General features: G+C 45.5%; 1 protein-coding gene across 1 annotated transcript; it reads right to left on the bottom strand.

The window, feature by feature from the left end:
- Positions 1–7,651: 7,651 nt before the first annotated feature.
- LOC138772130 (E3 ubiquitin/ISG15 ligase TRIM25-like) lies at positions 7,652–9,370 on the bottom strand. Its single transcript, XM_069952299.1, has one exon. It carries the CDS (start codon positions 9,362–9,364, stop codon positions 7,772–7,774), a length of 1,593 nt encoding a protein of 530 aa, XP_069808400.1. The 5' UTR covers positions 9,365–9,370; the 3' UTR covers positions 7,652–7,771.
- Between the last annotated feature and the right edge of the window lie 13,682 nt (positions 9,371–23,052).

The following is a 23,052-nucleotide window of genomic DNA, read 5'->3' on the forward strand; positions in this document are numbered from 1 at the left end:
AACTACAACCCCCATCATGCACTATTGACAGTCCATAATGGGAGTTTTGCTTCTACAACATACTAGAGGATGACAGTATAGGAGGGGGGGAGGCATGGGCACAGTAGATCTACATCTCCCAACATGTTATGTGGGGTAATATGCAGGACTACATCTCCCAGCAGGAGTTGTAGTTCGGCAACAAATAGGAATAGGAATGACAGGGTACACGAGGGGGAGATGGTGGCACAGGACACTAGCCATGTGGGTACATGTAGGGCTCACAACACGTTGCTGGAGACAGCTGTGCGCCTACAGCCATATGAGCCCCCATACACATACTTATCTTGCCCAATGCGGCGTTCCATCGTTCTTTGTATGTTGGGAAAGGGGGGGGGCCATACCGTTTCTTGCTATGGGGCCCCATGAATTCTAGTTACGCCCCTGATTCTATCTAACATGAGAAAGCAACCAGCTGATCCCTTTTAATGTCTAAAGGTTTATTACCTATACCGCTATTACTTGTAGGCAAAGATAGTCTGGCTAAAGGGGTTCTTCAGGATTAAAAATATATATAGTTTCTTTCTTCCAAAAACAGCACCACCCCTGCCTCCCATGTTGGCAACTATGGGGATGTAGTAGTATTGTATACATAAAGGGGGAGGCTGACCATACTGATGGTGACTATTGTATACATACAGGGGGAGGCTGACCACATTGATGGTGACTATTGTATACATACAGGGGGAGGCTGACCACACTGATGGTGACTATTGTATACATAAAGGGGGAGGCTGACCATACTGATGGTGACTATTGTATACATACAGGGGGAGGCTGACCACACTGATGGTGACTATTGTATACATACAGGGGGAGGCTGACCATACTGATGGTGACTATTGTATACATACAGGGGGAGGCTGACCACATTGATGGTGACTATTGTATACATACAGGGGGAGGCTGACCACACTGATGGTGACTATTGTATACATACAGGGGGAGGCTGACCATATGATGGTGACTATTGTATACATAAAGGGGGAGGCTGACCACACTGATGGTGACTATTGTATACATACAGGGGGAGGCTGACCACACTGATGGTGACTATTGTATACATACAGAGGGGAGGCTGACCACACTGATGGTGACTATTGTATACATACAGGGGGAGGCTGACCACACTGATGGTGACTATTGTATACATACAGGGGGAGGCTGACCATATGATGGTGACTATTGTATACATACAGGGGGAGGCTGACCACACTGATGGTGACTATTGTATACATACAGGGGGAGGCTGACCATATGATGGTGACTATTGTATACATACAGGGGGAGGCTGACCACACTGATGGTGACTATTGTATACATACAGGGGGAGGCTGACCATATCATATACACACAGGGGGAGGATGTTCAGCATCATGGAGGTGATATCAGAGATAGGGAACTTGATCCGCAGGCTCCAGTCCAGGTTGAAGATGAGCAGGGTGCGGGTCAGGTCCTTGGACAAGACCCCATAGGAGCGCACAGAAGCAGACTGGGAGAGCCAGACTACCAGCTGGGACATGGAAGCAATACACCTCGCCAGGCCAGGACCGGACTCAGTGGCACACAGCGCCTACAGCCAGGGATGACAATATCGGTAGGACCCATTGAACGTACACATTCAATTCTCAAAGTGTGGGTAAATTAATTGAATTAATTTTTATTGTCCATAGTGACCATCAGAGATCAGCCCTTATTTCTCGTACTACTACTAGTACTACTCGTACTACTGCGCTCTGATTGGTTGCTATGAGCAACATCGGTTTGTTTGGCACTTTTCTTATGAAAGGCCAAGGAAGGAGCCAATTTTAACAGTTTGCTTTTTTCATCTGCAAACCCTCTTTTTTTTTTTTTTTGCGAAACCAATTGTACTTTGCAATGATAGACTTCATTTCAATTCAATTGAAAAAAAATCCACAATTTCTACTACTGTGTGTTAATGTTTACACCGTTCGTCCTTTGGTTACACTGATATGTTATCTACTGTATGTTCCCCAGTACAATTACAATGATAGGCAACTTATTTATTATTTTTATAATATATTATTTTAACCCCTTCATGTCAGTAATATATAGATATACGTTCCTACTCCACATTCCCCGTGCAGTAGGAATGTATAGCTACGTTCCTGACTTCGGGGATTGACTGATGTGTGCTGGACCGCTGCAGTGAGAGTGGCCCTGCCCACATCAGTGTCCTGGGAGCTGAGTATAATGAGAGGCAGCTACGCTCCCGCAGCTGCCTCTCATTAACTTTTTAAATGCAGCAATCTATATGCAGTGTTCTCTATGCAAAAATTCAGCCTGTCATTGTAAAGTACAATTAGTGACGGAAAAAAAAAAAAAGAGCTCATGTGGGTCTCTAGGTGGAAAAATGCAAGTGCTATGGCCTTTTAAACATGAGGGAAAAACAAAAAATGCAAAAAGGAAAATTGGCTCCTTCCTTTAGAGGTTAAATAAAACCCTTATACCCCTCCCCCCCAATAAAAGTTTAATATGCCCCTTTGTCCATTATAACTAAAAATATTTAAAATAAACATTGTGTATTGTGACATGCGGAATTATCCGATCTATTAAAATATTAAAAAGCGATCAAAGTTTTTCTGTTACACCAATATGATAATAAAAACTAGAGATCATGGCGCAAAAAAATGACACCTCACCCAGCCCTGTAGGTGGAAAATTAAAAGCGCTACAGCTCTTAGAAGGCGGGGAGGAACATTGCATTAATTTGACCCGGTTATCTGTGTATCAATGGGCTCTGTCTTGAAGGGGGTTAAAAAAAAAAGTATAACCTTTTAAAAGAACTAAATGTTTTTAAAATTGCTCTATTACCATCCTTAGAACGTTGTGTTTTTTTTTTTTTTGCTCTATAGGGCTGTGTGAAGTGTCATTTTTTTGCGCCATAATCTGTACTTTCCATCAGTAGCTGTGTATATGCGACTTTTTATTACAATTTTTTTCATATTTAATGTGTCAGGGATGAGAAGTTTCAATATAATTCTGGGATACCGAAAGGATAGAGTTAATAATATTCTCCAAGACACATGAGTTGCGAAATGCTGAAGCTGTTTATAGAGTTAGGTCAGGCTGACCTATCAAGAGGACACTTATCAATAGTTTCGGGCTATAAAAGAAATAATAAAGAGTTGCACTAATGACAACTTGCTTAGCTTCAAACACTTATAAACCAGACAACAGGAAAATGATCAATACCAACTTTTTTTTTTCTGCGAGATGTTATTATCAAGGAAGATGATTCATTCTGTCTCTGTGTTGATTGCATCAACGGTCCGGACCATTCCTATTGATTTGGCTACCATCCAATATATCTTGAAGGTCTCATTTGAAGACCACCCTAACAAATGTGACCAAAAATCTGCAATTTTGCACTTAAGCTATTTACGATTAGAAATGCCATAATTTAATAGTTCGGGTGAAACCAAATATGTTTATTTTTTATTAATAAAATCGAAAGGGGGGGGGCTATTTAAGCTTTTATTTTGTGGGATGGAATTTTTTATTAATGAATTTTTTTTTTTTTTTATCAAACAGTAATTTGAAGTCCCAGAGGGACTTCTAAAAGCACTGTACTGATCTCTCAGAGATCAATGCAGTACATATATACTGTATTGATCTATGAGATCAGTGCTTGATTACTATGGTCTACAGGAGCCCATAGTAATCAAGTGCCAAGCTGGGATCAGCGTCATTATGGCATGGATCACGCCTCTATAAACGCATTGTGGGGGAAAGGGATGGGGGGGGGGGTCTAGCCACTGTACCAACAAGAATGCAGTTTTTTATAGCATTTAAATGCAGCTGTAAGTTTTTACAGCTGTATTTAAGTGGGTAATTAGCCAAGCACAACAATTGGTATGACTCCTCTCTGAGCCCCCTACCTTCCCCAGGACGTACCTGTATGTGGGCAGGAAGGAGTTATGCAATGTTAGGAAATCTTCTTATATCATGCTGCCCTGTTGGAAAATATAAAAAACATGTTATGCTTACTTCTCTGCTCCACCGGTATCCTGTTGAGTCATCTCCTGTGACTGCCACTGACTGTAGCTGCTGCCTCTTCCAAGACAAACTTGTCTTGGAAGTGACAACCCATTCAGCCAATGACTGACTGAGATGGGACAGCGCTGCCACTCCTGTGGCACATGGGGCACGCCAGAGACACTGCAACAGGACACGGGAAGAGGGGGGGGCATGAGATGTTTATTATGTTTTCCTACCAGACAGCATTATATAAAAAAAAATTCCTAATGTCTGATAACCCACTCATACATGTTCTAGCCCACCTGCCCCCTCCTGGGTGTCACAGCTGTTTGGTAGTCTTCTTATATATGGTTTCTGAGGTTGGGTGTGATGTTTAAAAAAAAGAACCTTTAATCCAGACTAGAATCATATTTTGTGTACTGCACAGCTTTATTTTCTTATCAACCCATCAATTTATTTACCGCTTTATAAAACATTTAGTGTCGGACTGGGGTATCTGGGGCCCACCATAGGAAATGATCCTGGGGGCCCGCCAATGAGAAACGACATGTCAGTCAGTGTTAGAGCAGGTTCTAAAGCTGGGGTCCCAACTGAGGAAAACCAGTCCTCTGGTGGGCCAGTCCGACACTGAAGACACACCCAGGTTTTAGGGGAGGAAAATAGAGAAAAAATAGAGGCCGCATAAGACGACCTCTGACTTAAGAAGATTGTCAGGGGTTCACCTTATACACTGGAAAATGTTAACCCCTGCCTGATCGCAGCCCTGACTGCCTGAAGTACACTGCCTGCGCCATGAATCCCCCGAAGCTCTCCCGAGCGCCTCATCGTAGACTCTTGGCTGCCAGGAGAGCTTCAGGAGAATAACAGAGGCTTCGGGTACTTCCGGAGTCTCCATCATTCTCCCGAAGCTCTCCCAGCAGCCAAGAGTCTCCGATGAGACGCTCGGCTGCTCGGGAGAGCTTCGGGGGATGCCCAGCGCAGGCAGTGTACGACACACTGCCTATGCCAGGAGATGCGGCCCCAGGTGAGTTAAGTGTTTGTTAGGTTTTTTTTTATAATGGCCGCCCCATATGGTGGGGATGCAGCCATTTTTTAGCCCCCCCACCGTAGGCGGCGACCATACCCAGCGTAAAAGACAACCCCCGACTTCTAAGAAGATTTTCCGGGGGTTGAAAAGTCCGGAAAATACGGTATGTAATTATACATTTCTGCAGGCTAGGTGGTCATACACTCTCTATACCTTTTTATAACTCATGGTACTTTACAAGCATAGCCCCACAGGGGTACTGGGAAAAGCTAGGTACCATCAGTTCCATATTATATAATCACTCCTGGTCTGAAGCAGTAGCAGGCAAGTATTAGGCCGGGAAGAGTAAAAATAAATGGCTCTTCCCACCCTGAACATGCAACGGAGACAGCACTTCCAAAAATAAAACAGTTTATTACACACCAGTGCGACATTTCGGTGTATGTAGCCTTCAAACAAAACAGTGATACAACATGGTCCTCTGACCCAGAAGAAATGTGCAAGTGAATGAATTACAATGGGTTCCAATAAATTCATTACTGATCAAAATAATATAGAAAGTGTATATAAAAGGTGTACAAAAGTCAAAATCATACATAACAAGTAATGAGGCGTTTCACTAAACATGATCATATGTCCAATCAGTGATGGCATATCATTAGATACATATTGTGTATTAATACATACACCATACATAATTAGTGTTCAAAAATCACACAAGTGCAATCCATAATCAATCAATGTTATAAACAAACATCAAAAAGGTATATACATATATCAGACCAGGGTCCGGGAACAGCATCATAGTTCGACAGCAACCTCCCTCCATGATGCATCTCACCACACCGGGCCACATGACCAGGACCCTGGTGTTACTAGGCTGCTGCTGTTTGGTTGGATGGTAATGGAAAGAGGGAACCCTACACACTTTTTTGAACCTAACCTGCTGATATGTTCCTAATGCACAGTAGACGCTGAGGAGGAAGATGTGTCTCCTACCTTGCTCCTCGGCGCAGTTACCGTGAAGTTAGTAGCTTGCTCCACAATCCGGTAAAACAGTTAGGAGCACTGGGGCACCCGTTAGAAGCACTGCCCGCCACCATCTGCTTATAGTCAACAGAGCAGGCCGGCCGGCCGCGGGCAATGCTTCCAACGGGTGCCCCAGTGCTCCTAATGGTCTTACCAGACCGTGGACCAAACTACTAACTGAAGGTAGGAGACATAACTTCCTCCTCTGCATCTCCTGTGCAGTAGGGACATGACGGGTTTGATTCATCTAACCTGCTGATATTTGTGTTTATTTAAAGGGGAACCAAGTATAAGAAAAAATAAGTATGTAGGGTTTCCCCTCTATTCCATAATCAGCCAGGTAAAACAAACAGCAGCAGCTAGTAATAGAGTGGGAAGGGCAGTGTATAAGACGACCCCTGACTTTTAATCATATTGTCAGGGATTCGCATTATACGCCGGAAAATGTTAACCCCTGACCGCAGCCCTGGTTAACTGCAGCTAAGTTAATAAAAAAAAACTGTTAATTCACCTGGGCCCCATTCCCGGTGTCCACGCGTCTTCTCCACTCCCTGGCGCAGTCAGTGTATGTCACACTGGCTGCGCCAGGGATGCCCGAAGCTCTCCCGAGCAGCCGAGTGTCTCCGGAGCCTCCGTCTTCTTCCGAAGCTCTCCCGAGCAGCCAAGCGTCTCCGATTAGACAATCTACGCAAGACAGAAAGACAGAAAAAGGCGCACCCACAAAATAATAATATGTAAATCTTAATATCTTTATTATGCATGTGGGTTACAGACCGGAGCCCCATTTCAGAGCCCTTGGTGATATTTTACCAGTTTATATGGTGTTGACCCTGACTTTCTGCCATTATATGATAGGTTATGCACTTGGTCACTTTCTTTTGGGGGGGAGATGTACATGAATTTCTTTTTGATTTATATTTCTCACACTACTACTGCTGTATGTTTCATTGATTAGTTGTTGATACTTTTGTGAGCACGTGCACTTTAGGATACATGTATTGTGATAAGTCAGGATGTTTCAGTTCATCAGTGTACAATAGGATATAGGGCCTGATAGTTATTGGTTTTTGGGGCTGCGGCTAGAGGGACACGTACATTATTACGTATATTCCCTGTGATGGTTTTCCCGGATTGGGTTTTTAAGTGTTTTTAAGTGTATGTCCATTTGCTGTTTTTTGTATGCATAATAAAGATATTAAGATTTACATATTATTTTGTGGGTGCGCCTTTTTCTGTCTTTCTGTCTTGCGTAGTATATGTTCTGGTATAAGGACATTGGCAGCATCCCCCTTATAAATTTGTAGTAGCTCCCACCATCTCTGTTTGTTTATTGTCCGATTAGACAATCGGCTGCTCGGGAGACCTTCAGGCATCCCCAGCGCAGCCAATGTGATGTACACTGACTGCGCCGGGGAGCGAAGACGACGCGCGGACATCGGGAATGGGGCCCAGGTGATTTTTTTTTTTTTTTTAAATGGTCGCCCCATACGGTGGGGATGTGGCCATTTTTGAGCCCCCCCACCGTATGGGGCGACCATACCCTGCGTATAAGACAACCCCCGAAATCTAAGAAGATTTTTTGGGGTTAGAAAGTAGTCTTATACGCCGGAAAATATGGTATTTTAGCATATTTATACATTAGATGGCGTCCTCTTTGAATTTACGAATCATGCGTCAGCTGATGGTGGCCCCCCCCCAATTGTGCAATATCTTTGCAGTACCTTCCGATACACATAACACAGCATAAAGGGGCTCGGTGAAGATGGTTGTGAAGGTGTGTAAGTGTTTGATGGGGTCACACAGCTCATAAAAGGACAGCTGCCCGGCCTCATAATCCAGACAGATCCTAACTCTATCACTAGAGCCACGTTTAGGTAACTTGATCACTTTCCTATCATGTCTCACTGAATACTGATTATTAAATCTACTCATACACCAGGACTTGTTATTATTTCCAATGTATGACCGACGTTTTCTCCTGTCTATACTGGGATAACACATCCCCACCCTCCACCATCCTGATCTACTGCTCTTTACATCCCAGTAATGTCGCCCTGAGGAGAATCTCCTGCTGCTCATCACCTGATAATAATCCTGGAATCTCTCTGCTGTTTCTGGACGATTCTGCTTCTCTTGGGTCCAGGTTACAGTTCTCAGGTCGTCTGATATAAGGAGATTATTATTAGCTGTTCTTACGTCCAGTAATATGTCTGCACGATCCTCCCCATAGACCCTTATACCTGATATTATGTCACATAATGTGCAGAATGTGTCTGAGATCACAGCCACATCCAGATCATCTACATCATGGGGCTGTCTATCATGTCCCCCTGTGTCCTCATCACCTCCCTCCTCCTCAGGATCACACAAATCACCTGTGTCTGGTTCCTGTAAGACAGTCAGTGGATCCGCCATGTTACACAGCTCCTCAATGTGTCTCATCTTCCTGGACAGCTCTTCCTTCTTTATTTCGAGCTTCTGGATCAGAGCAGACAGTGACTCTTCCTTTTCCTGCCTGGAGATCTCGCTCAGGACCCTCTTCTCCAGGTCGTCCAGCCGTCTCCTGAGGTCTGTAAACAGGGCAGTGACTCTCTCGGCTTCTCCAGCTGCTTTTTCTTGAGCTTTTCTCCTGCTCTCCTCCACACTCCGGACTCTCTTCTCAGTCTCCTCTCTCTTTGTCATCAGTTTCTGGAGAACATTTCTCAGTTGTTTCTTCTTTTTTTCAGAGGCCTCATCCAGCATCTCCACCCGATGTCCCCGATGTTCTCCGGCCAAACTGCAGGACACACAGATACAAGCAGCGTCCTCAGTGCAGTAATATTCCAGCATCTTCTTATGGACAGAACATTTCCTCTTCTCCAGGGAAGTGCTGGGCTCAGATAAGACGTGTTCTGGTGACTTGCTGTGAGCTCTCAGGTGTTTATCACACAGAGAAGCCTCACAGTGCAGACAGGATCTCACAGCAGGTACAGCAGAGTCCACACAGTAAGTGCAGCAGATCCCGGTGATCTCCGCTTGTTCTGGCTCAGTAACCAGGAAACGTTCTGCTACATTATGGAGATTTATGTTCCTCATCAGTACAGGCCGTTTCTGAAACCTTTTTCTGCATTCAGGACAGGAATAAACTCCAGACGCGTCCTGCGTCTCCAGCACACGACCAATACAGACCCGGCAGAAGTTGTGTCCACATCTCAGCATTACAGGATCCTTAAATACAGATAAACAGATGGAGCAGAGCAGCTCGTCTCTCAGAATAGCAGACGCCATGGCTGACGGAAGGAAGGAATGAAATTTTATGTGTCTGATGCTGAATAAATAGACCCTTTAAATTGGCAATGTCAAAAAGAACCCCTTTAACCCCTTCTTGCAAATGGACATAATTATATATCTTAAGCAATCCTGTGCCGTAAGTTGACCTATAGTTACGTTCTTTAAATGACAGTAGCACAGGAGCTGCGGTCAGTAGCAACTGCAACATGTACCTGGTTGACAGAAGAAGGGGGCAGAGAAGCTGATGAGGCTCAGCATTAAGGTCCCCATGCACTTATAAAAGGGAGTATGTCAGCTGCAATTACCATTCCAAAATGCTGAGACTGTTAGATAGCTGGTCAGAGACACCTGGTACATTTCATATACCCGTCTGTGATTCCAGAATGTAGAAGAAAAGCTTTTATTACATAGTAAGAAGAGTTAGATGGGGGGGGGGGAATTTAGAGGTCTTGAAGGTGGGAGGCAATCCAGCAGCTTGGAAAAGCCTTGGACTCGTTATACCTGAGAGTAAAAGCATTTTTCCACATCCTGATCCAGACAAAAAGACAAAGGAGAAGTCCAGTGAAATAGTTATTGAAGTATTGTATTGCCCCCCAAAAGTTAGAAAATATACACTTATTACAGGAAATGCTTATTACAGGAAATGCTTATAAAGTGTTTTTTTCCCTGCACTCACCACAGCATCAAGGCTTCACTTCCTGGATAACATGGTGATGTCACTTCCTGGATAACATGGTGATGTCACGACCCGACTCCCAGAGCTGTGTGGGCTGTGGCTGCTGGAGAGGATGATAACAGGGGGACACTAATGGACACAGGGCACTGGAGGAACACTGAGCATCCCCTGCCATCATCCTCTCCAGCAGCCACAGCCCGGACAGCTCTAAGACACTGGTCGTGACCAGGGCTGTGCAGTCGGTAAACTACAGCTCTGACTCAGACTCCCGCTATTCAAAAATGGCCAGTCAGACACCAAGTGTGTCCCGCCTCACTCACTGATTGGTTGAGCAGGCACTTCTGAGTAGTGATGTCACGATACCAGAATTTTGAGTTTGATACCAATACCAACTTTTTTTTTTTCAATGCTCGATACCAATTCGATACTTAATAAATTTTCAAAATGTGGGAGATCAGGTCCTCAAGAGAGACAGGAGTAGAAAATAAAAAGTATATAATATAATAAAATAAAAGGTAATAGTCCAGAATATGGAAGGGTCTCAGGAGGGCTAAATAAATATGGGTGAAGACATGCGATAGAAAATCAGGGTTATTAGAAACTAGATGGGAAATCACTGGTAGTGATGTGACTAGATGATGAATAATGAATGTGAATATAACAGATCACCTAGATCTAATCAAGATTAAATAAAACAGAAAATGTGCATAGGTATAAAAACAACAATAAAATGGTATAAAGCACAAATAAAATATTGCAAAGTAGATAAATTTATTTTACAGATATAAAAAGTAGATCTGGTACCAAATCTCAAAAATGTGTTAGAATGCTAAAAATACCAATGAAACATGAGAAATAAAAAATAAAAAATAAAAATGAAAAAAATGAAGTAAAATATGAGTCCTATGTATTTTGATAAAAAGGAAAAGGAGATGGGAAAAACACAGAGCAATTAGGTGGTAAATTGGGTATACCCAGTCAATAGAAACTCTGCAGAGAGGAGTTAATTGATTTATTTTGAAGTAATACAATGGAGTTGTAAACAAGCAATTAAGTTGTAATTGGTCATCTGTGGCTGGTGATAAGTTGATGATTGGATCTTGTTAAGTATCCATAATATTTGTACAGTCATTAAGTGATTACTCAGCAAGAGTTACGGTGTTTGCAGTTCAGGCAACTGTCAGAGAAAGCCGGCAGTGATGGGCTCTGACTTGTTTAACACTTTGTGAGCTGCTTTTGCAGTATAGTGTAATAAAATAAAAATGCTCACTGAATTAGTGGTTATCAGTGAAAGAAGCAGTATTTGGATTTACTGCAGTGCTTCAACTGTCAGAGAAAAGCCGGCATCGCTGCCGGCTTTTCTCTGACAGTTGAAGCACTGCAGTAAATCCAAATACTGCTTCTTTCACTGATAACCACTAATTCAGTGAGCATTTTTATTTTATTACACTATACTGCAAAAGCAGCTCACAAAGTGTTAAACAAGTCAGAGCCCATCACTGCCGGCTTTCTCTGACAGTTGCCTGAACTGCAAACACCGTAACTCTTGCTGAGTAATCACTTAATGACTGTACAAATATTATGGATACTTAACAAGATCCAATCATCAACTTATCACCAGCCACAGATGACCAATTACAACTTAATTGCTTGTTTACAACTCCATTGTATTACTTCAAAATAAATCAATTAACTCCTCTCTGCAGAGTTTCTATTGACTGGGTATACCCAATTTACCACCTAATTGCTCTGTGTTTTTCCCATCTCCTTTTCCTTTTTATCAAAATACATAGGACTCATATTTTACTTCATTTTTTTCATTTTTATTTTTTATTTTTTATTTCTCATGTTTCATTGGTATTTTTAGCATTCTAACACATTTTTGAGATTTGGTACCAGATCTACTTTTTATATCTGTAAAATAAATTTATCTACTTTGCAATATTTTATTTGTGCTTTATACCATTTTATTGTTGTTTTTATACCTATGCACATTTTCTGTTTTATTTAATCTTGATTAGATCTAGGTGATCTGTTATATTCACATTCATTATTCATCATCTAGTCACATCACTACCAGTGATTTCCCATCTAGTTTCTAATAACCCTGATTTTCTATCGCATGTCTTCACCCATATTTATTTAGCCCTCCTGAGACCCTTCCATATTCTGGACTATTACCTTTTATTTTATTATATTATATACTTTTTATTTTCTACTCCTGTCTCTCTTGAGGACCTGATCTCCCACATTTTGTCAATTATCTTTTCTTCTCCTAGGGTATAGGAGTTTTCTCAGGTTCACCTCGTCAGACACTATTTTGCAGTTGATCTCGCACTTCCCTCATTGTATCATACACTTAATAAATTTTATTTAAAAAAAAAACAAAAAACACAAGAATAGAGATGTGCCCGTACGGACCATATTACTTTAAAAATAAAGTTTGCATTATTTTAAATAAATGTTCTTAGAAAAATTGCCCTATTCTCACTCCTAACACTTTTTTATCTTTTAGCCTGCATGGCTGTGGGGTGATCTGTAGTTTTATTTAGTAGCACGTTTTTATGTGGTACTAAATTTGGTGGTTTCTCCGATTGCACCGTTTACCATGCGTGTTTAGGAAGGTGATAATCTTATAATATGCACAATAACACTTCAGCTATCAGGGCGATGGTGGAGACTGTAGTCATGTAACACACACTTCAGCTATCAGGGCGATGGTGGGGGTTGTAGTCATGTAACACACACTTCAGCTATCAGGGCGATGGTGGGGGTTGTAGTCATGTAACACACACTTCAGCTATCAGGGCGATGGTGAGGGTTGTAGTCATGTAACACACTTCAGCTATCAGGGCGATGGTGGGGGTTGTAGTCATGTAACACACCAGCTATCAGGGATCAAGGGGGTTGTAGTCATGTAACACACTTCAGCTATCAGGGATCAAGGGGGTTGTAGTCATGTAACACACACTTCAGCTATCGGGGATGATGGGGACTGTAATCATGTTACACACTTCAGCTATCAGGGATGATGGGGGTTGTAGTCATGTAACACACTTCAGCTATCAGGGATGATGGGGGCTGTAGTCATGTAACACAAACCAGCTATCAGGGATGGTGGGAACTTGTAGTCATGTAACACACTTCAGCTATCAGGGATGATGGGGGTTGTAGTCATGTAACACACACCAGCTATCAGGGATGATGAGGGTTGTAGTTGCACTATTCCAGCTGGATTCGGGCAGCAGAGTAATTTGCATGCTACAGCCCCCCTCCCCCTTCCCTTCACAGTTGCAGCCATGCCGACCTTTTGCTCACCCTCCTTATTGCTGATGCCGGCCCGAGACTGTCCTGGCGGCCCCCACCTCACAGCCATCCACCTCCTGTCAGATCTCCTCCTCGCCTCCCCCAGACCGTGCAGCTCTCAGCCTCTCTCTTTCCTTTCCTGCCGCTGCTCTGTAGTGCTATACTGACACGGGACCACTCTTACCCCTCGGCCCTTGTCAGATACTCACTGGGCCCAGCTCTGTCTCATGCCTGGTGCCTGTGGAGGGGGGGGGAAGCTCATGCCGCTCCTCATCTTATTTTATAAGACCTCAGCACTATCGCAGCTGCCAAGCCCCGCAGTGGCACACACGTGTCCCTGGGTCGGCGGTGTCCCCCGCGGCGATGTGACAGGCAGGAGCGGCCGGCGGCAGCTGCATGGTGCACGGAAGATCGGGGTCCCAGGTCTGTGTTCGCAGGGGTGGCACAGAGAGAACATGACAGGCGCTCAGGTAGCCGCCTGTCATGTTCTCTGCACTATACTCTGTTAAACTACAAAATAGCGTAGTTTAACAAAGTATCGATACCAGGAAATCCTGGTACCGAACAGTTTTTTTGCCCCGAAAATCGATAGTAGTATCGATTTTTCGGTGCATCCCTACTTCTGAGTGGGGCTGTGACATCACATGATTGGGAGCACAGTGCACTGTGGGGGCACGGGGGCAGGTAAATAAGACTTCTGATGACTTATGATCCCAGCCTGAATTTTTCACTGATGCCCAGACTACCCCATTAATTTCTGTCTCTAAAACACACAGACTGCTGCAAGCAAAGCACACACACACACACACACCCTGCTGCAGACATAGCACACTGAAGAAAAACAAGATTCTCTCAGAGAGAAACCACCACACTTCTCCTCCTCCTTCTCTATATTACACAGGATATCCTAATATTACACTGCTGCTTATATACAGTCATCCAACATCCAGGAAGAGAACAGCACAGAATGGACTCTTCCAGCTCAGAAACAAGCTGCCAAATAGAGACCAGGCAAAACTAGCTCCGACTCCACAGTCCTGGTCCTGACATCACCATTTTATCCAGGAATTAAAGCCTTGATGCAGTAATAAGTGCAGGGAAAAAAGCACTATGTGTATTTCCCATAATAAGTGTATAATGGTAATTTGTCTAACTTTTGGGGGGGGGGGGGGGGGGGCAATACAATACTTTAATATTTTTGCCAGACTTCTCCGTTAATCTGTTCTGAAAGGCTGTTCCAGAACCTAGCAGAGATGTTCCATAGAAAATAATGGAAATGCATTTCATTGGTTTTTACACTCCATGGGTCAGGTGCAGAGAGTTAAAGTGACTGTACCACCAGGCCCAGGCTGAAGCACTGGAGGCGGGCCGACCCACCCTCAGTGGGAAGAAACCTTAGCCCCTCCATGATTTGACTCAATTAGAATTAATGGAACCCTATCATAGAGGGGCTATGGTTTCCTCCCACTAAGGGTGGGTTGGCCCGCCTCCAGTGCTTCAGCCTGGGCCTGGTGGTACAGTCCCTTTAAGTAGTTAAATAGTGATGCAATACTCACTGCTTAGCTCCCCTGCACATGGAGTAAGTAGCAGTACAGTAATGCTGCATTCACACGTTCCGGGAAGTTGTCTGTGCTCACGGATCCGTGCGCACGGACAATTTTACAGCCCATTGCTTTCTATTGGGCTATTCAGATGTTCCGTGATTTCACGGATCCGTGATCCGTTCCGTTAAAAAAATAGGACATGTCGCGGACCGGGAAAAACACTGAACGTGTGAATGCAGCCTAAGTAGTGGGGGGAATTTCCAGTACAAACAAGGTTTCAATGCCAGAAGCAGAAAACTTCTGCCCAGGAGGGAGCCTTGTCTGTACTGCTGCTGAGTGGGCTCAATTTGTCAGCCAGGCAAGGGTTAAGTTGTGAGTCTGTGCACAGAATTACCCCTTATCCCCCTTCAATTACCCCTTATCCCCCTTAGGAGGGGCAGAACACCAAAATGAGGTGTTTAGCTCCTCTTTGGAAGGGATTCACTTACTCTGCCTGGGTCCAGTCTGTTGTATTAATGTGCACAGCAGCCTCTAGTGATGGTCACATGATCACAGCCTCTAGTGATGGCCACTAGAGGCTGCTGTGCACATGAATACACTTCATGGGCCAGGCTCTCTGCACCTGACCTACAGGATGTAAAAAAAATGATTAAAAGCATTTCCATTATTTCCTATGTAAAATATCAGCCTTCCAGAACAGATTAAGTTCAAGAACTTAAGAGGTGATTCTGTGCACAGCATTAGAGATGAGCGAATAGGCCCAAGGTTTGGGTTCACATGAACCATTGGAATTTAACTCCCTGTCTTCCCGTTTCGTGGGGAAGGTGGAGACGGCCAGAGTCCAGCCTGGGAAACAGGAATAAAGCCTATTACCTTGGCTGTATCCCTGTTTTCCAGGTGGGACTTGGGCTGTCTCCACCTTGCCCACGAAACGGGAAGACAGAGAGAGTCAAATGCTGATGGTTCGGGTTCGTTTGCTCATCTCTACACAGCATCACAATTTAAAGTGACTGTACCACCAGGCCCAGGCTGAAGCACTGGAGGCGGGCCGACCCACCCTTTGTGGGAGGAAACCCTAGCCCCTCTATGATAGGGTTCCATTGATTCTAATGGAGTGACGTCATGGAGGGGCTGGAGTTTCTTCTAAGGGTGGGTCGGCCCACCTCTAGTGCTTCAGCCTGGGCCTGGTGGTACAATCACTGGCTGGCAAACTGAGCCAGCTCAGCAGCAGTATAGACGGGGCTCCCTCTAGAGCAAATGTTTTCTGCTTCTAGACGGGAAAGCCCATTTAGAGAAGTGGAAAATCTCTAGGGATTCCCTGCTCTAATCAGTGGTACCTGATAACTGTTCAGCCAACAGTTGTCACCCAGTTGTGTTCAGATACCGAGCAAAGTTTGAGAACCGAACAAAACTTTGGGGTAAATTGTTGTTTGAGAACCACTGTATATGAAAGGTACCGCGTATGTCTCCTTGTCCTAACGGCGGTCTAACAGTGTCTGCAGTTTGGAACCTAAACTACAGCTATGGCTATGTTCACACATTGTATAACAATGGCTGTTGCTGTACTGAACGAACACCGGGTGGTGTTTGCATGTTCCTGCGGCTGTAAGAGCTCTGACAGCCCCAGGAACGTTATTTTTCATGCGGCCCATTCCAGCTGTGCATGAAAATCAATTAGCATTGATTTCCGTGCACAGCACATATGCCTTTGTGTTTTCAATCCACTCCTGGTTTAGGTTGCAAAATACTGACCAAAATTACTGTGTGGGAACATAGCCTTAGGGCAGGGATGGGGAACCTCTGGCCATCCAGCTGTGGCAAAACTACAAATACCATCATGCCTGGACCCTCACTTACACACACACACACAGCCACACATCCTATACACCACCCCTCCAACACATACCACCCTCAGCCTATACCCCCCCCACACACACACCACTTACTGCCCTCAGCCTATACACCCCCCCAACACATACCGCCCTCAGCCTATACCCACCCCCAACACATACCGCCCTCAGCCTATACACCCCCCCAACACATACCGCCCTCAGCCTATACACCCCCCCAACACATACCGCCCTCAGCCTATACACCCCCCCAACACATACCGCCCTCAGCCTATACACCCCCCCAACACATACCGCCCTCAGCCTATACCCACCCCCCACACATACCGCCCTCAGCCTATACACCCCCCCAACACATACCGCCCTCAGCCTATACACCCCCCCAACACATACCGCCCTCAGCCTATACACCCCCCCAACACATACCGCCCTCAGCCTATACACCCCCCCAACACATACCGCACTCAGCCTATACACCCCCCCAACACATACCGCACTCAGCCTATACACCCCCCACACACACACCACTTACTGCCCTCAGCCTATACACCCCCCCAACACATACCGCACTCAGCCTATACACCCCCCCAACACATACCGCCCTCAGCCTATACCCACCCCCCACACACCACTTACTGCCCTCAGCCTATACACCCCCCCAACACATACCGCACTCAGCCTATACACCCCCACACCACCCTCAGTCTGTACCCCCTCCCCCACAGCACGTACCACACTCAGCCTATACACCAACAGCACTCATTCTACATACATGTACAGCCGCCCATAATACCCCCCTATATACTGTATACACAGACAGTATATATTACACTCTCATACTCAGATGTTGTCACCTCACAGGTTGTTTAGGTAACAATATGTACATGTCATAAGTTTACCACACAGGCCTGGTCTGTATATTCATTAAAAGACTCCAGTATACAGCAGTAAGAGCCATGTACACAGTATATAGGAGAATAATAACTGTGATACACAACATAATAGAAGAGAAGAAATTACCTCATATATATAAGGCAAATCCCTCTCAGCAATTATAAGACACAAGTCTGACTAGAAATAAAGTGTTTTCCCAGGATAGATTAGATTAGAAAAAGAACTGACATGAAATATACATTGCTGCTCACTGACCTGGTGTAGAAGTTTAGCTGAAAATCCACAGGATCTGCGGCTGCACCTGGGAGCACATGTGTATCTGTAGCTGCCTGAAATACTGTGAGGAAAAGCCCTGATTGGGAAATCCCGCCCCCAGCCAAGACCTCAGGGGGAAGCCCCGCCCTCAGCCAAGACCTCAGGGGGAAGCCCCGCCCTCAGCCAAGACCTCAGGGGGAAGCCCCACCCACAGCCAAGACCTCAGGGGGAAGCCCCGCCCCATGCCAAGACCTCTGCTGAGGGGAAGCCCTGCCCCCAACCAAGACCCCAGCTGAGGAGACACTCCACCCACAGCCAGGACCTCAGCTGGAGTAATGGTGTGTTTACACAGACAGATTTATCTGACAGATCTTTGAAGCCAAAACCAGGAAAAGACTATAAACAGGGATTAGGTCATAAAGGAAAAACTGGGATCTATCCTCTTTTCAAATCCATTCCTGGCTTTGGCTACCAAAATCTGTCAGATAAATCTCTCTGTGTAAACGCACCCTGAGGGAATGTCTAGACCAGTGCTTCTCTAGTCCAGTCCTCAGGCCTCACCAACAGGTCATGGTTTGAGGCTATCCTATACAAAGAACAGCAGTGATAATATCTGATGCACTGACTATAATTATTTCACCTGTGAAATACTAAGGACTTCCTCAAAACATGACCTGTTGGTGAGGCCTGAGGACTGAGAATTGAGAAGCACTGGTCTGGACTACAGATTCCGCAGCTCGCCCCCGCTCGCATTTCCACTGGTCCTATAGACTTCATTCTATGGTTTGGTAGATTCCGCCCAAAGAATGAGCGGGTTAATTTTTAGGTGGAATCTACCTGATCATAGAATGGTGTCTATGGCACGGGCATAGATGTCCGCGGGCCGGCGGTGGGTTTTTCGCCAGGATTCAATATAGAGAGATTTATCTGATGGATTTTTTGAAGCCAAAGACAGGAATGAATTTGAAAAGAGGGGAAATCTTAATTTTTCCTTTATGACCTGTTCTCTGTTTAGTCTGTTCTTGGCTTTGGCTTCAAAAATCTGTCAGATTAATCTCTCTGACACCCTAAGGACCCATTCACACTGAGGAAAAAACGGTGGAATTCCGTGACGGACATCTCCCCCGTGGAATCCTGCCTGCCTCAGTGTTCTGCAGTGTTTGTATGGGAGGGCGCACACGCCTCCGCTCAAAGAATTGACACGTCAATCTCTTGAGCAGAGAGGCATGGAGAGTGGAGGCGCACAAAGCATCCAGTTAAAACAGATAGCAGGTGGGATTCTAAGCGGAGTACGCGAGCGGGGGTTCAGCTCAGAATTTTTGTGCTTATTTCGTAGTGTGAACGGGCCTTTATACTGAGCGGTTCCTAATTGTTATTGGAATTTCAGTGCACAGAATCAAAGAGAATCTATTTGCGAATTCTGTTTATTGTGAGTGCAAGACAGCCAGTTTGTGGACATACAAAGTGGGCGGTCTGCCAAGATGCATGAGTAGGCAAATTTATATACATACCTCCCAACCGTCCCGGATCCGGCGGGACAGTCACAATTTTGGGGTGATGTCCCACCATCCTGGCCCCCATGTGTCCTGCTGCCACACACTGAGTGGGTCTCACTGAAGCCATCTGACCACTGTGAGACCTATGATGGGGGGGTTACCACAGTGAGACCAGTGATGAGGGGGTGGTTGCTACAGTGAGACCTATGATAGGGGAGGGTTGTTGCTACAGTGGGACACATGATTGGGGGGGGGGGGATTTGCTACAGTGGCATTAACAGTGGGATTAACAAAGGGACGGGGGATTACTACAGTGGGATTAACTAGGGGGAGGGGGGTACTACAATGGGATATGGAGGCACAGAGGTATCTGTACAATATGGGGGCACAGAGAGTTACTGTGAAGGAAATGAGGAAGATACTGGAGAGAGGAGCCTAAAATGTTTGTCTCGCAGATGGCTAGCAGTCAGCTGTTCACTTTCTCGGGTCCATGCTGCAGCAGTGTTTGTAAACAGTCGCACAGAAAGTGCGTGAGGTGAACGCACATAGAACGGGACAGATCTGGTGGCGTCTTCAAGTCCGGACGGCATCGGAGAGCTGCGCATGCGCCCTAGGTCCCTTAGGCTTCATGGGTGACACCTTGAGAAAGGTAAAGTTCGCCCTCACTGCAAAATACCTCTGCGGGTTGCCCGGAGCATCAAGAACGGCAATAGGCATCTCAATAGGCTATCAGGGATGAGGAAAACTTCGCCCATATAGCAAAATTTGTGCAGGATGCCCAACTGATTAGCCCAGCACCAACACGGTGTTGCTCAGGGCACAGTCGGACTGGTCGACACCCAGCCTATTACCCAGCATAGCACAGCCATTTGGGCCGGGGTCTTTCAATACCTGCAATTCATTCCGCCAGTGGTGTTCTCGATCCCCTACCGCCTCTTGTAGAGATTGCCTATATTTGCACTTGTACCTCCTGTGAAAGCCTTGCGGTTCCGATGCAGTACCGATACGTTATTACTTTGGAATGCCATAGATCCTTTCCATTTAAAAAGATGTACAGCTATGACTTTAGTCAGCCAATCACTCCGCTTGAAGTTCCGCCCATCCCATAGACTCAATGATATTGGCCAGAGAATTTTGCAGTCTGCCCAAAGATATAACATGTCAATTCTTTGGGTGGATGGCAGAATTCGCCCGCCAATTTTGAGTCTATGGGTCAAGTGGGTCTCTGTGCCTATTCCGTAGTGTGCACATACCCTGACTGAAGATGCCTGGAGTTGGGCCCCATTCACACGTCCATTGTTCTGACCGCAATTGCTGACAGAACACAGGATCAATGTTATTCAATGGCCCCAGTCACACGTCCACGTGTGTACGGGGCCACAACCCTTGCCGCAAGAAAAAAAAAAAAAAAAAAAAAAAAAAAAAAAGGACCTGCTGTCATGCGGACTGGGATTTGTGGCACGGATCACTATACTAATGAAATGCCAATGTAGTGCTTCGTCAAGCATGAAGCACTACAGATGGCCACCATTCTACCAAAGATCCCTACAAATTATTGGATTGTTTGTGCAACCCATTGCTTTATTTGTTCATTGAATACAGTATGCCTTATTATATAAAGAGATCCATTAATTATTTTTTTATTTTATAGGTCAAACCCAAGTGATCAGCTGATAAGTGTTTGCTTGTTCATCAGTTGATTGTTGAACCTATTACACAGGGAGATTATTGGCCTCTTCAAATAATTCAATGACTGCCCAGTCTTAGGGTCCTTAAAGTGAATGTATCACCAGATACAGACCGGCACTGGTGCGGGGATGCCGGTGGTGAAATGCCGCCTGGTTCCCGTACATGGCAGCACTCTGCCCGCCGGCCCCCAGTGTAGCGAAACCACCTCCCTATGTGATGCCGCTCTATTAGAATCAATGGAGCCATGTCACGGAGGGGAGATAGTCACACTGGAGGCCAGCGGGCCTGACCCCAGTGCTCCGGGGCGGGCTGGTGCTCGTGAATAGACTGGCGCCATGGGCGGCAGTTTAAAAAAAACGACTGAGTTAATGGAAAAAACCCAAACCTGGTGGTACATTCGCTTTACGGTTTTATTTGGAGTAACGCAGCTACTTAAAGTTTTTATTTATCAATTTTTTCCAGAATAATCAAATATAGGAGGTACAGTACGATTAATTTGACCATATGCAAGGAAATGGTTATTAGTGGAAGCCAGGTCCACCACTGACTCTGTATATGTCTATGGGAGGACACAGGGGGCGGGGCATGGTCACATGCTCCTCCATGTCAGCCATTTTATGGACAAAAACAAAACAGAGCAGGGCAGCCCACAGGAGGGGAGTCTGATTTTTGGCTCTATGAGGTACACAGGGAGCTGCTGTCAGTATATACATTAAAGGACAACTCCCACAAAAATTTTTTTTTGCTCATTTAACACACATTACAAAGTTATATAACTTTGTAATGTGGTTAAATACCCGGCCTGGCCCCCTTCCCCCACTTTCGGACCCCCGACCCCCCACCCCGGAAGTTAAAGAATGTATACATTACCTATTACGATCGTCACGGTCCTCTTCTCCGGGGCGGCATCTGGTGACGACGACGTCAGAGCCAAGGGGCGGTCCGGGTCTTCTTCCTTCTCGGCGTCTTCATGCAAAGTGAATGGGGATGAAAAGGCTGCTGGTGCACATGCGCACCAGCAGCCTTTTCATTGGCTGGAGCGCATCACATGGCTTCCAGCTTGCTCAGCCCTGATTGGCTGAGCTTGCTGGAAGCCATGTGATGCGCTCCAGCCAATGAAAAGGCTGCCGGTGCGCAAGCGCACTGGCAGCCTTTTCCATCCCCTGGACCCGGAAGTCGGAGACATCGCTGGATGGCGGACGGCGGCGACGGAGAGGCGGACGGCGGGCGAATCGAGTGGCGATCGTCACCGGAGAGATGGTGAGTATGGTGTCTGTGTGTGTCTGTGTTTTTTTTTTTTGGGGGGGTCCCGCGGGAGTTGTCCTTTAAGTACACTTATTAATACTTTGTACTGACCTATTTTACTATAAAGTGGCCAACCCCTTTAAGGGCCACTCTGGCCCTTACCTATAACATCTTCGGCCCTTCCAGTCATTTGTGACCAAATATCCTACTGTGCCCTGTGAAGGGGTCAGAAGTCACTTTCCTGTATAAGTCTAAGGGCTGCTGAGCCATGACAAGGAACTGTCCCATAGACAGATGCTAGAAAGCTGGGTGACATCTATCATAATGACTACAAGATGCTGAAAAGTAGGGTGACCTCCATCATAATGACTACAAGATGCTGGAAAGCTGGGTGACCTCTATCATACTGACTACAAGATGCTGGAAAGCTGGGTGACCTCCATCATACTGACTAATATACAAGATACTGGGAAAGCTGGGTGACCTCCAATATACTGACTACTATACAAGATGAACTTAGGGAGTGACAGCCCACTCAGCCAATCAATGGCCATAGCGCTGTCCCATCTCAGTAAGTGATTGGCTGAGGGGGCTATCACTGTAGACAAATCCAACTTGGAAGTGGCAGAGGGAGCGTTCAGCAAGGGAACCCGATGCTGCAGAAGGACCCTGGCGGGGTAAGAATAACGCATTTATTATGTTATACAGTGGGGAAAAAAAGTATTTAGTC

Source organism: Dendropsophus ebraccatus, chromosome 1 (genome assembly GCF_027789765.1).
Source record: "Dendropsophus ebraccatus isolate aDenEbr1 chromosome 1, aDenEbr1.pat, whole genome shotgun sequence".
Classification (NCBI taxonomy): domain Eukaryota; kingdom Metazoa; phylum Chordata; class Amphibia; order Anura; family Hylidae; genus Dendropsophus; species Dendropsophus ebraccatus.